This window comes from Micromys minutus (assembly GCF_963924665.1).
Source record: "Micromys minutus genome assembly, chromosome: 9".
Classification (NCBI taxonomy): Eukaryota; Metazoa; Chordata; class Mammalia; order Rodentia; family Muridae; genus Micromys; species Micromys minutus.
The window spans coordinates 5126619-5141359 of record NC_137978.1 but is presented as its reverse complement, the minus strand read 5'-3'; the positions used below and the strand labels follow the sequence as shown (position 1 = coordinate 5141359).

Genomic DNA, 14741 nt, shown 5'->3' with positions numbered 1-14741 from the left:
GAGAAGCCTCCATAGTTTGCAAAACGCTGTACGGGCGTGAAGACCTGAGTTTCCACAGAGCCCAGGCTAGCCTGGGCTAAGTAGCAGGACCATATCTCCAAAAATAAAAACAATAAGAAGAAACCAAAAGAGTGGGGCAATTTGTCAACAAAGAATCTTTTCTTCAGTATAATACGGTAATCACAGAATGTCACATAGAATGGCAAAGGGACACCAAACCCAGGTGGCTCACAAGATCAGAGGCAGGTCAGGAGGGTGGGCATGGAAGACTTACCCGAGAATACCTAAGGCACAGTGAAGCATGAAGCTTAGCAGTAGGAGCTGAGAAGGTGGGAGCTTAACCAGGTGAGCTAAATAAATGATCAGTCCCTCGCTGTGGCACTCGGAATGACCAGAGATGATATCCGCCTGTGCAGCATCTGGGCAAACAGCCTAAATTCTTTGCTCATCAGCATCCTTAATATGCAAAAGATGGTGTGATCTAGCAGCTTTCAGAGCCTGGCCTCCAGTGTCTTAGCCCTGCCAAGGAGAGCAGAGTGAGAAACTTACTCTGACCCCTGTGTCACGGTTTCCTCGACCTCTGGATCTAGAAACCTGGACAATCTACAGGGATTTCAGGCCCTCTAACCCCTTAACCTGGCAGGTCCATTTGGTCCCCAGGCTCTCTGCTTCTTCCCAGGAACAACTCCTTGATGTTAAGGACTTCTCCATCTTTAAGCATAGTTACTATCCACCATAGCTTGAGTCTGGGATGCAGCCTCCGATTTTCTGAGCACCTGGCTTCTGTTCATGTTGGACTGACACTTACCCCCAGTACCTGCCAGTAAGTGCTGGTGGTTTCAACTAAGCATTTTCACCCTATCTCAGCCTCCTTATCCAGCAGCCTTGCCTGCTTTCCCCATGCTGCAACCCTTTAACCCAATTCTTCAGTCTTAGTGACCTCAACCATAAAACTATTTCATTGCTACTTAATAACTCTAATTGTGAATCATAATGTAAATATCTAACAGGAGACTCCCAGATGATCCCCTAAGGGGTAATAATCCACAGGTTAGGAACTACTGCTTGTGATCATGCCCTGCCAGTACCTATGGGCGCGCCTTGCCTGGCGGCTTCTGCAGCCTTTCCTCCTGCCTTGCTCTTGACAGCCTCTCCTGGCACCTGCAGCCACTCAGCCCTCCATCCCCAACTTTGCTTAAACCATCCCTGTTTCTCACTAGTATCGTTGGGAGGGGGGGCTTTGGTGAGACTCAGGGTCTCCGTGTTTCTTCTACCATCATCCTGACTCAAGTCATAGCCAGTCACCTTACCATTTAACTACCATACCTGGTTGCCTAGCAACCTCTACAATCAGCCCTGTCCCACTTTCCCTTCAGTGGGCTGTGCATGACTTCCTATCTGTCTTCCTTGCCCTTTCATCTATCCTCCAAACTTCCAGCAGGTCTCTCAGACCACAGATTGTTCATGGCTGGTCATTTATAGGGAAAACATGCATAGACATCATGTAATAACTTTGATTTATCTCTCTGCTTCTCGTGTCCCTGCTGTTCGGCTACCTGCTAACTTGCATCCAAGGCATGTTGAGGAGGGATCACCTCAGAGCTCCATGCTTCTGGGGCTGGCCTCCTGTCTCTTTGCTTGTATCCACTTTACCAAAGTCTTACTCATCAGCTTGAAGTGGGACGACCCCTCCTCATTTCTTCAGTCAAGAAAAGTTAGTCCACCTTGCTTTCGGCTGAGCCTCACCGTTGTGGTCCACCTTAGAGGAAGCATCTCTTCTACTCAATTTGAGTCATTCAGGAAGGAAGATAACTCCCTACCCCAATGTGGTCCACAATAAAAGACTGACCCAATGGCCTGTGCTCTTACTTGTCTCAGACACTGGTGGCTTATCTCTCTTTGCAGGGCCAGGATTTTGTCTAGGAAGTACCTCCAGTACCTTAGCAGAGTGACTCGTACCTAGAGATGCCCAGTAAATAGCATTGGGCTGTTCAATAATTCTCCCAGTGGAGTTATGTTTTATGAGGACCTAGATTTGCCTTTATTACTTTTGCACAGAGCAGGCATTTTTAACCATACAGTGCTGTGGCTTGGCTGAACGCAAGCACATCAATTTTGCAGTCACAAATGTGACTAGTCCCTACCCATGGGTGAGGGCTGACTGACACTGAGGTGCCAGGAAGCTATTAATGAGCTGTCACTTCAAAACATTTGGAAGAGATTTTTTTTTTTTTTTTTTTTTTTTTTTTTTTTGCAATATTTAAAAACATGCCAAGGTTCTTGGAAAGGAACCCTTTGATCAACTAAGGTACTTTCTTTTGAAACGTATATTACTTAGAATACTGAAAGAAATGCATCTTTAAATATAGTGAACCAGCTTACACAGAGAATAGTTAATTCCTTTCTAGCTGCTCTGGGTTAGATGGGAATTTGATGTTTCATTAAGCATTAGAACCTTGGATGAGTTCCTTCCATTCTCTGGCCACCTCCCGTCTACAGTGGGCATTGAGAGTCTAGCTGTTATGCTGGAATCACTGAGCTGGGTTTTGCTGCAGGCGTGTGTGCTAGTGATAATGATCTGAGATAACTGGTTAGATCCTCACTGATATGGTGATAGTGGATCAGGGCCCTCACTGCATCCAATAAGCAATTCAGCATTCAGCTCTTACCCAGCAGCCCCAAACAGTGTCTGATCACAGTGTCTGAAGCTGCCTATTACCTGCCTGCTTTAGTAGTTTATATGATTCAGGGGGAAATGGTCATCTTACTCCCTACAAGCATAGGATCATGGCTCCAAGAGTGCCAGGATGGGTACCTGCAGATAACGGGGTGTGTAGGATGATTCCACAGTGGGGCCGTCATCAGCCTAGGGGTCTTTCTCTGTTATTTAATATGGTTGTATACTTAAGCTTCATAGTTTTTAGGAAAAACAGACAACCCCTGTTCTCTCTAGCTCCTCTTAACATTAAAATACTTCAGCGTCTGCTGGTAATATGCAGATGTAAGCACCTAAGCGTCACTACCACAGGGCTGCACCCCATCTTAGCCAGTCTGATCTGTGTCCTTAGGCTATGTTGTTCTTTTTCTAGGGTATAGCACCATGAGCCCACAGGAAGACAGTGAGAACCCTCCATGCAACAATGACCCTTTGTCAGCTGGGGTGGACGTAGGGAACCATGAGGATGACTTGGACCTAGACACCCCGCCTCAGACTGCAGCCCTGCTGAGCCACAAGTTCCACCACTACCGCTCACACCACCCAACCCTCCATCACAGCCACCATCTGCAGGCGGCGGTGACAGTGCACACTGTGGATGCTGAGTGCTGACAGCCCTCTTAACCTCCCCGAGCAGAGGGGCCCTAGGTGACACAGAATGCTCTGAGAAAAAATGAGCCTGCATACAGCCCTGCCACATGACACACTTTGTCCAGTGTGGCTCCACTGGTTTGATGCCTGCTGGCATGTTTAAAAACTGAAAGCACAAAGTCCTGTTTGTGAGGGTCTGATGCTGGCTCTGTAATGGAGGAGCCTGATAAACTGACCTGCCATGGTGGAATGGAACAGTAGGCATACCTCCAACAGAGACACGTGTAAAGGGAACTGAGCCTGAGGAATGCTCCCAGCAGCAGAAGCACTCGGCCCCTTAACTGGAAGAAAGCTGGAGCAGGGGCCAGGAACACTGCACACAGCTGCCACCAGCCGCTGGACGGACTTCTGTGTTTCCTAGTGGAACCTGGACAGCACCATAGCTGTATGGAGTTCACCCTATGCTCTAAACGATGCATCTCAAAATTTCTAAGTAAAGGATTATTTTTCTACTATTTATTGAACTTTCAAACTTTGGGGGTGGGGGGAATGAGAGATTCTCAGCCATAACCCTGGCTGTTGTGTGTGATGATGTGGTTCTTTGATTAAGGAGTTGTGTTTCTTATTTAAGTGGTAATCTGCCCACTGCCCTCATCCACCAAAAAAAGGGGGGGGGGATGAAGAAATCTTTCTCTTGCTTGTTTATGTCACTTCCTGGAAAAAAAAGTCATCTGCAATAATCTACCCTCTTTGGAGGGGCAGTGAGTAATTCAAGATGTCTTCAAAGAAGCTTCATTCCTTTAGAATTCATCTCCACCTCCCATGCAATGGTTTTCCTTAGGTTTCTACGAAATCTAGTATTACAACCGTAGCCTCCAAGTTTAGGAAGGCTTGGGTTTACTCTCTTTGTTTTAAAGACTATAAATTTTAAAATGTCTCCTATTTTCCTCTGAGAATATTGAACAGGAAAAAGGAGTCATTTTAAAATTGTGAAATTGTGGTTCTTAAAAGATTTCCTTTGAAATCACAGCTCAAAGCTGCTGCCGCGTATCCACCAAACTGCTTTTGACTTCCACTGGAATTCATCAAATGGCTACGTGGACGTGGGGCATTGGGATTTTAAAGTAGTGTTCTAATTACAGTGATGTATTTTAGATTCACACTTCGTGATTCAAATATGTTCTGAACATGTTCTTTGCACCATGTGTGTGGTAAATCTCCGTTTATATATAGTTGGGAAAAAAAATCTCTGGATAATGTTTTAATGATAGGGCATCATGATATACTGTAAAAAATAAAAATTGGGTCCTCAGCACAGAAAGTAAACTATATATGTGCTCCCTGGAAAGCCCTTCATACTGTGTATAAAGTTGCAGTCTAGTAAAATAAACTGTATGCAATGGTCAGTCGGGGACTGCTGTTCTCTGACCCTGTTTCTCACCCTGGAGCCTAGACATTCTGTCAATACTTTAAACAACTTCAGGCCCCTTGACCATCTCAAACCCACCAAGAAATGCAAAGATACTGATTGGCTAAAAGAAAAAACAAACATTTAAAAGTAAGTAAAACTACCCTGTGTGGTGGCTTAGGTTTTACTAGCTAAACTCAGCAGGAAGAGCCAAAGTTTGAGGGTAGTGTGATTAGACCTTGTCTCAAAACTACTTAGTAAATCCACTTCCTTTGTGTAAGATGGTGAACTCTAACTTCTCAGGATTTCATAGGTTTCCTGTCTTCCCTGCAAAGGTCCTTCTCCATGGGAGTCTAGTTTTTCCTGTCATAGCTGAGACTCTCTTGTTATGAAACTTACTTCTCTGGGCTGGAGAGAAGCCTCCATGCTTAAAAGCACTTGCTGCTCTTCCAGAGGACCCAGAGTCAATCCCCACCCCACCTGCTATGTGGCTCACAACCACCTGTAACTCCAAACCAAGAGCCTTTGACATCCCAGTGCCTGCACACAACTAGCCTATACTCACAGACACACCAAACATAGTTAAAATATAAAAGAGGCCATTAAAAAAAAAAAAAAGGTGGTTGGTTGAGGAAGAAGAAATAATACAAAGATGTTGTCTCCAAGAAAGGTGTTATCATGAGTGCCACAGGGCCTGGGACAGGGCGGAGGGCATGGAGCCAGACGTCCACACTCACACCTTCTCCATAAGGACTCATAGTTTCGTTCCCCCAAAGTTTACCAGCTACTGTTTTAGGGTTAGTTACAGTACATGGTGAGAGGCCACAGGAAGGTGCATGGGAAGGTTTCCACCCACCGTGGATGATGGAGGCCACTTCCTTCATTCCTCCCTAGTCTAAATATCCTAGGCCCTCCCAGTCATCCCAGACCACATCCAAATAGGCAGAACTGTATATACAGCTAGGAGTGGGTGGTTACTCAAATGAAGGTCCCATTATCCACTTTTCAATGAGACAAGGTCAACAGTCAACAAGCCCAGCTGAAATAGCCTTTTGCAAGCAGACCCCGGAGACCTCCAGAAGGTGACATCTGTCTGGCTCAGAGGGTAAACATGTACAATAGATGTGTAAAGCTGGGAAGTCAAAACAGAATCAGTAGTCTGCTCAATCACAACAGCAAGCCAGCATTTAGAGTCCTAGCCATTGGGAGGCCGAGAAAGGTCATGAGTTCAAGGCCAGCCCAGGCCATGTAAGGTGTAAGACTGTCTTTAAAGATTTTTTAAAAAGACTTTAATAGAAATTATTTTGCATCTTTTGCAGTAAGACTGCCCTTGGGTCAAGGGTAGAAGTACTTGAATGTTTATATCCCGAGCAAGAGACCATTTGGGATCCTGGGTGGTGGTGTTTCTTTTTTGTGATTGATTGATTGATTGATTGATTGATTGATTGATTGATTGATTTAGAATTTATTTTATTTTATATACCACATGTATGCCTGGTACCCACAGAGGTCTGGAGAGGACATTAGATCACCTGGAACTTGAGTGATGACTGGTGGTGCTGGGAGTCAAACCCAAGTCCTCTGCTGGTACAAGTGTTCTTGGCCACTGGACCATCTCTGTTTTATAGGTCCTGTAGAGACTAATCCTTAAGCATTGCATGTGACATTGTTCAGCTTATACATGTGGTGGTGGTAAGTGATGTTCACATTGTTTAGAAAGAAAAGCAAAGAAAAGTATGGTGTTGAAAACATTATTGTCATGACCCATGTCAGCTCCTTAGGTTCCCCAGACACCGTTGTGGCTTGCACGGAAGGCTCTCTAAAAATTAAAAAGGTACTTACCAGTGTCTGCACTCACCAAGGCCCCTGCGTCTATAACCAGCCCTTTTTACTGTGCAGCATCAGTAGCTCAGAATATTCCAGACCGCTTGATACAGAAGGGAACTTACTGGTTTAGACTGATATCCAACAGAGTTCAGACTCAGTGGTCCTCGGAGAATATGCCCATCTGTTTGCCAAATAGTTTTTAATTAATAATTTTTGATACATTTTGGAAATGTTGGAACCTGGCCATCTGCCTTTATTACTTGATTTGACTTGAATACTGAGCTGAACCTTAGATAATTATCCAATTCCCGTTGCACAGGCTTATGCTGTCAACCAGTGACTGAGGCACAAGCTAAGATGTCCTGAAGGACCAGCTTCCTCCCATAGCAGTGACAACTCGAGTGGTTACATTTTAGAAAATGCACATCTGGTGGGATCATCATATTCTTAAGCACACCAGCCCAGTTCTTTTCAGTCTGAATGATGGCATGCAGATTTTATAGGCTGGGGTGGAATGCTATTTTTTTAAAAAAAAAAAAAAAAAAAAAAAAAGTTTTTCTAAATCTTCTATTTAGAAGGACCTTTAGTTGAAAGAAACTTGTAACTATATATGGTCTATTTGGTAACTAAAGTTTGTGAGGACATACATTATATCCACACAGTATCTCTGTGGACATATATTGAGATCTTGCAACTTTTTTTTCCCAATCTCCATCAATCATAATTGCTCATTGGGCTCCCGTCTGCCTCTAGTCCTTTAATTCAGTGTTTCTCATTTTTTATTCATGAGTGTTCCCTCCCTTCAACGGAAACTTAATTTTTTTGAAATTCTCTTTAGGAAACGAGACTAAGAGATAAGATTTTGTTGGATGGAGTCACACTTGGGAGAGAATACAAACCATTGTAATAACTGATCTCTTCCTTCCTCGAGAATCAATTTTCAGCCTTTTTAGGTAGTGACTCCTCTCACTGAAGGTGTGAGCCTTAAATAAAGCTACTTCCTCACCATCCTGACCCCAGTGCCTTTCTCAGAACTGCTACCCAACCACCTCGCCTGAAAGAGCACTGAATTGGACTCAGGGAGGCCTGAAAGCTAATCCCAGTGTAGAGCTCTGATCCCAGGCTTAAACCTGTCTCCAAGTACAAAGTCTTTGATTGAACCAATCGGATCTCGTTGTTTCTCTTTGTGTGACTGGTTTGCCAAGCTCTGTTTACCTCCCCTGGATCTGTGGCTTCTAAACTGTATCTTTAATTCTTGTCTAGTATTTCAGACAGTATCCAGGACCTCCCATTACATGTCAGAAGCAAGTACAGGCATGGGCCTCAGAGAGGGAGTGGATGAGGCTGGCTGCCCAGTGCCTACCCTATCCCCACTCCAGTATGATTCTGTCATTAGACTTTAGATTTCTTATCCAATCCTACAGAAAAGTTAATATCTCTGCACCCACAAAAAACCAGACCAGTTCCAGAGGTGGCATCTACCCCCACTGGCTGCGACCTTGCCTGTTAACACATTCTCAGCTTCAGAGTGGTAAGGGAGAGGAGGATAAAAGAACAGGACATATAAACTCTTAGCTCAGCTGGCTTGTGGAAGACAGAAGTCCTTATTATTTAAGACCATTTAAATTGGGTTTTCAGCAGCTGCACTTGAAAGTTTATAATAAAGGCATTCAAACAATGGAATGCAAAATTGGAGTCCAATTTCAGTGAGGGCTGCTTGCCATGAAGTAAAGGAAGACTGAACGTGAGAAGCAGGGAAGGGATCTGCCTTGAGAATGATGCTCACAGAAAGCCTTCAGATGAGATATCTTGGAAGCTGCTACCTCCACACTGAGAGCCAGGTAGGGGCCGGGGATGATGGGCAATGGGTATACAAAACAGGAAGGGACCTACCTGAGCGAACAAGGCCCCGAAGCTAAAGCATTGCTCATCAAAGGGAGGTAGGGTAAGATGAGAAGGAAGAGGCAGGAAAATGAGCTCCTGTGTGCTGTAGCAAGAAGATGCATTTCAGATAGGAAGCCTGTAGAATAGTTAAGGGAGAGAATGGGGAGGTGTTGTTTCAGTCAGGTGTGTGTGTGTGTGTGTGTGTGTGTGTGTGTGTGTGTGTGATCCCACATGCAAATTGTATGTAATGTGCATATGTGTATGCAGGTGGATGTGTTCATGTGCTCTGAGATTATGGGAGAATGTCATATCCTGTTCATCTCTATCCTCCTTAACCTTACAGCCCTGATCTCTCACTGAACGTAGTTCTAGGATGGTAGCCAGCAAACCCAAGTGATCCTATGGTCTCTACCTCCGATGCTGGATTTGGAAGCATGCCTGGGCACATCCAATTTTAACATGGTTCTGTGATCTAAACATGGGTCTTCATGTGTATGCATTAAGTGTTCTTAGCTACTGAGTCATCTTTCTAGCCTCTGTGTGTGTATATATTTATAGCCCATTCTGTGATGAAAGATCATGGAATAGTAAGGCTGGAAACATGGCTAGAAAACCATTGCAGATATTCACAGAACACAATGTGACGGCAGCAAGGCAGCGAAGATGGAGGAAAGTAGGCGGGATAGCACTCAGGGTGGGGCAGAAGACTTTGTTGAAGTTTGATTTGGTTTGGGTTTTTTTTTTTTTTTTTTTTTTTTTTTTGGGGTTGTTTTGTTTGCTTTGTTTTGTTGTAACTTTAGCTTTTTAAACATATTTTTAATGATGGTTTTTAAATGCCTTAACCTTCCTTTTAGCCCACCACCACCAGAAGTAGTAGAAAAGAAAGGATTTGGGGGAAGTGAACTTGTTTAGACATGATTCTTTGGATTAAATTCCATCTGCGTTGTTAGGAAATCTGTGGTTTAGTTTATAGGTCAATGGCAGCAGCTTAATACACTCATATTTTATGCATATATCAACAGTCTAGTCTGGTAGAGCCGGGATAGCAAGCACAGGTCAGTAGAGCTGGTATTACCTACCAGAGAGAGCCAGGACTCAGCCTCGGCACAAGTCAGCAGAAAGGACCAGGGCCAACAAGAAGAAACATCAGGGAAAGTTCTTGGCTGTGCTGCTATCAGTAAAGGGAAGATCAGCAAAGATGTGAGACCAACAAGTGTTGTATAGCTCTGTAATAAGTCTATACTCCCTCTAAACATCATGTGTTCTCCATGGGCCTTGTTTCACTTTGTGTCTTGTCTGTATCTGTGTGATGGTTTGTATATGCTTGGCCCAGGGAGTAGCACTATTTAGAAGTGTGGCCTTGTTGGAGAAGGTGTGTCACTGTGGGTGTGGGCTTAAGACCTACATCCTAACTGCCTGGAAACCAGTCTTCCACTATCGGCCTTCAGATGAAGATGTATAACTCTCAGCTCCTCCTGCACCATGCCTGCCTAGATGCTGCCATGTCCCTGCCTTGATGATACTGGACTGAACCTCTGAACCTGTAAGCCACCCCCAATCAAATGTTGCCTTTGATAAGATTTGCATTGGTCATGGTGTCTGTTCACAGCAGTGAAACCCTAACTAAGACAATCAGTTGACATCTGTATGTCAATGAGCCAGAATCTTTAGAAGTGGCAAGAAGCCACAACACACCACCAGAAGTTTTGTCAAGACTCTTGACCAAAGGAGCTCAACTACACAATGGAAGGTAGACCAATATATGTGTGTTGTCAGTGAATAACCCTTCATCACAAGTCTTTTCATGTGCTTGTTCTAGCGAAACATTGTTCCTTCACGAGTCTGCCTTAGCCCTTCCCCTGTGTCTGCTTCAGGAAAACACTCCGTGTTTTTCCCAACAAAGTACCATCCAACCCAATTAACTTTCTAAAGAACCCTTAAGTTTCCATCTCATTTTTTTTTGTTTTGTTTTTCATTGTTTGTTTGTTGGTTGGTTGGTTTTTTGTTTTGTTTGTTTTATTTTTTATTTATTTATTTTTAAGAGCAAAGTGGCCTAGTGGAGAATTTGTCATGGAAGCAGAACCCCAAGATATTGTTGGTATAGAGTTCGTGGCTTGAACAACTGTATCAGCACAGTTGCCTTCTGTGCTGGGAAGACAAGAACAGAATCAGTTTAGAGAATAGGGTGGGGAACGAGAAATGGGTCAGTTTTTGACAGTAAGGTAGCCATCTGTGTCCTTGACATCCTGCCTAGTAACAGTAAGTATGACCAAAACATGTGGGGAAAAAAATGATGGGCACTGTATTGTACTAGCCATTAGCTTGGTCTCAATGCACAGCTCTTCCTGACTTTCAGTGCCCACCTTATCATCTAGCACATCAGTCAGCTTCTGCCACTGTAACAAAATACCTGAAATAATTAACTTACGAGAAACAGGTTTCTGTGATTCAGTTCGGGAAGTTCCCGATGCCTTGCGAGATGTCCCTGTGGATTTGGGCCTCAGAAGCAGTGGTGTAGAGGGTATGTGTGCCCTTGCTCACCTCTTGGCCAGGAAACAGAAAGAATAAGGATAGGACAGAACTCCATAACGCCCTTGTGCAGCACATTCCCAGCCACTGAGGGCTCCTTGTGGACATTAACATGCACATAGTCCTTATCGTGTATTGATTGGTTCCCCTGGTTGTTTCACACCTGCCACTAGGCTATACCCTCATATTTGTGTAGAAGCTTCACAATCCCCTGAAGGTTTAGATTTTTCAAAACCTACTTTATTTAGGGTTCTTAAGCACTTCAACCTTACTTCTATCCCACTGGCCATAGGTAGGGAGGAAAAGATTAATAGGAAAAGGTTATGGACATGTTTAGAAGTAGTGGCAGCCCGATCCAATAGACACAGCAAGGCTCTGCCAAATCGACATTAGTTAGCAGAAATGTCCAGAACCAGCTAGAATACATCTGATTCTTTGGAGCTATTCTCCCTATGATGTGAAGACCAGAAAAGACCAGTGAAGACTAGCAAAGCACTGTCTGCGGGATTCCATTTACATTTTTTCTAAACATGCCCTTTCAAGTGTCTGTTTTCAGTAAAACATCACACTCCCCCTCACAAGACAGCTTCCAGAAAAATAGCACATGAGACAACTAAGTTGTTAAACCAGAAATTTCCACCTTAATCCCCTACACATCACAATTACAGCCATGATACTCTGAAAGAACAGAGCCAATCCTGACACTCTCTAGACATGAAACATTTTCCAGCAGTACCTCATGCTGGGCACCTACATTTGCCCACACCTAGCTCTTGCTAGCCTTACATTACAACAGTTTCTTGGCCTTTCTGGGGCCATTTTTCAGAGTCTTAAGAGTCATTCAGCCCTCAACAGACCTCTTCCATCAGGACTTTGTACTGCCTACATTTATGACCTACAATAGCTCATCCTCTGCCCAGACATCAGCAGACACAGCAGCAGGAGGCTGGAGGCCATTACGTCTCTCCAGTCACATCCCATATCCCACTTTTCCCTGAAATCCTCATCTTCTTCCCAGTGACTTCTGCGGTGCTCTACAGTCAGATGAGATGTACCATGCTTCTGTTATATGACACAATATTGTCATCCAGAGGTCACGTTAGAAACTCAGTAGGTTTTTTGTTTGCTTTAATTCATGATGTTCAGTAAGTTTACAATGTTGTGTTGAGTGGCATTCATAATTATCCTCAGCTAAATGGACGCTGCCTGTGGATCATTGGTCAGCCTGGATGACATGGACATTTTCCAAGCATCTTCAGCACCAGACATCCCACTGTCTCTACCCTACCCCAAGTCACTGTCATTGTCCCCTAGAATGCAACAAAAATGTCTTCACTGTCGTTTCTCCCTTTCCTAATTCATTTTCACTTGCAAATCCAGGGACTCTTTAAAGTTAGAGGCACTAGTCTGATAGTAGGTATGCCATGTCAAATCTAACGTATTCATTCAGAGTGCTACATAGCCATCCTCTTTACCCCCGTCAAAGCATTTGTGCCACTCCAGAGGGATACGCTATTCCTAGCCATCACTGGTATCCAACTTCCCTTCCTCGGGCCCGCCATCTGCCCGTCTACTATCCACTGTCTTGATGGACTTAGGTAATTTGGATGTTTCCTGTAAACAGATATGTATGTGACTGTTGGTGTCTGGCTTGTTTCCTTCAGTGTAGTTGTGAGATCTATCCATGCTAAAGGCTGACTCTGTGCTTACACTCTGTTTATCCTGTCACCAGCTTACGAGCCTTGGGTGTCTGAACCTTGTTCGGCAGTGTACAATGAGCCTTTGTGCACACGTGTTTGCATACTGGTTTTTAATCCTTTCCTAGTTGCTCAGCCATGTAGTTGTCCTCTGCATAGCATTTGGAAGGACCAACAGACCACTTTCCAGGGTGGCCAGACCACTCAACCTTCCCAGCAGCTGTGGAGGATTCCCACTTTCACACTTGCTAGCCAACACTTGTTTCTTTACATAAGTTACAGAGCGCCTTCGATGTGGTGATACAGGCCTTTAGTCCCAGCACTCATTTGAGGCCAGTTAGAGCTATATATTGAGTTCTGTCCAGAGCTGCATAGTGACACTTGTCTCAAATAAAACAAAACAAAAACAAAACAACAACAAAGCCAACCTCAAACAAATAAAAGCCAAAAAGAATTTGCTATTTACCTATTAGGTGTATTAAAATATATTTTTGGTTTTTGAGTTATGATACTATGGGTTGAACCCAGAGCCTCATACATACGTGTTCCTACTCAGCTATATCTCACCCTACAGTAGTCTTCTCAAACATGTAGGACAACTACATGGCTGAGCAACTAGCCTCATGCAGTTTAATGTTTTGTCAATTTTTTTCTTGAAATAAAGTCTCCAATCTTCTCACACCACTGTGTCCATCAACCTCTCCATTCATACTCTGTTCCCACTGCTGAAATGAGCCCAACTCTGATAGACCTCAGGACCTTTGCACATCCTATTCACTGCCTGGGATACTTCCTCTCCAAGTCCTGCTCTCTCCTGGATACAATTCTTCTCTTCAGACTTCAGAGTTACACTTCTGTGTGTGCCCACGATGCATGTAGCTTCTACTCTTTCTCCTCTGTGAGGGAAAGAAAATACTAAGAGGTAAAACCGAATATGGATGTCAGAGAGAGGACATTCTTACAAAAGAAAGATTTTCCCGTGCACTGACTCTCCCGTGTACAGAAGAAAACAGAACCTCTCAGTGCCATTGTCCACATGCTGTGGAGGATCGTGGGAGTGCTGTTCTGAGAAACTGATCTGTAAAACAAGCCGGGAGTTCCCAGGGGACTGAGGCAGCAAGAAGCTAGAAGGCATTTGGAGTCATGAGACAGAAAGAGGACACCAGGCACAAAGATCCAAGAACACTGAAAGGTAACCAGGAACTACTAACAAACCCTGGTAGTGGTGACTACAGGAACACTGTGTGTGCCCATGTCTGGCTGGCACACCCTACCTGCCCAAAGCTTCCCTGATGCTTGATAAACAAGACCCTTGAGTGAGCAGACAGCTATGGACCATGGGCTGAGGAAAGCCAGGCTAGACCAAAGATGGCAAAATGTGAGAGTGCAAATCTTGGAGAACTTACTTCCTCCTGGGCCCCCATGACAGACCTGAGCCACCAAGGGCACTTAGTTCAGCTCCACCTGGACACAGGGCAGCACCCACACTCCTGTGTTCTCGCCCACTAGCAAGCTGATGTTTTCTGCTGCCAACCATGTCTGTCTGGTTGCTAGTTGTCCGTGCTTATCTGGGCAGACACAGACTAAGAAATGACTGAAAGTTTTCCTGACCAGCATTTACAGTTAGATTTCAAAATACAAATGCCCACATGAGATCGTCTCTCTGCATATTTAGCCGACTACACACAAAAGCTGGGTAAAAGTCATAGCAGAAATTTCAGGATGCCTATAGCAGCAAGGAGACATTTTTCTTATTAAAAGGCTGGAAGAGGGTAGATTGTAAGCTTGTCAGAATGTCCCTGGAGCACTTCACGTGAGCTACAAGAATATCAGTAAGAAAGAAATCCCTGTGTTTACGACCTTGGGCTAGAGAAGCACTTCTTTAAAAGGCATAACTTAGAGAGACTAGTGTAACTTAAAACTTCTGCTCTGCAAAAATACTTCCCTAAATTGGGTGGCAGGCGTGGTTGGGGATGGGTGGGTGTTTACTTACCAATAAAATAAAATAAAATAAAATAAAATAAAATAAAATAAAATAAAATAGAACAAAGATAGACCATGCCTGTAACCTATCACACAAGGGGAAAAC

At 44.1% G+C, this 14741-nt stretch overlaps 1 protein-coding gene across 1 annotated transcript in view; it reads left to right on the top strand.

Moving 5' to 3' along the window:
• The window catches only part of CACHD1 (cache domain containing 1), a 207322-nt gene extending 202795 nt beyond the window's left edge, over positions 1-4527 (top strand). The window contains exon 27 of the mRNA XM_080920834.1: positions 3090-4527. Coding sequence (XP_080776960.1) covers positions 3090-3328 — 239 coding nt within the window. The 3' untranslated portion in view covers positions 3329-4527. The remainder of the gene's footprint in view (positions 1-3089) is intronic.
• The last annotated feature ends 10214 nt before the right edge of the window (positions 4528-14741 follow it).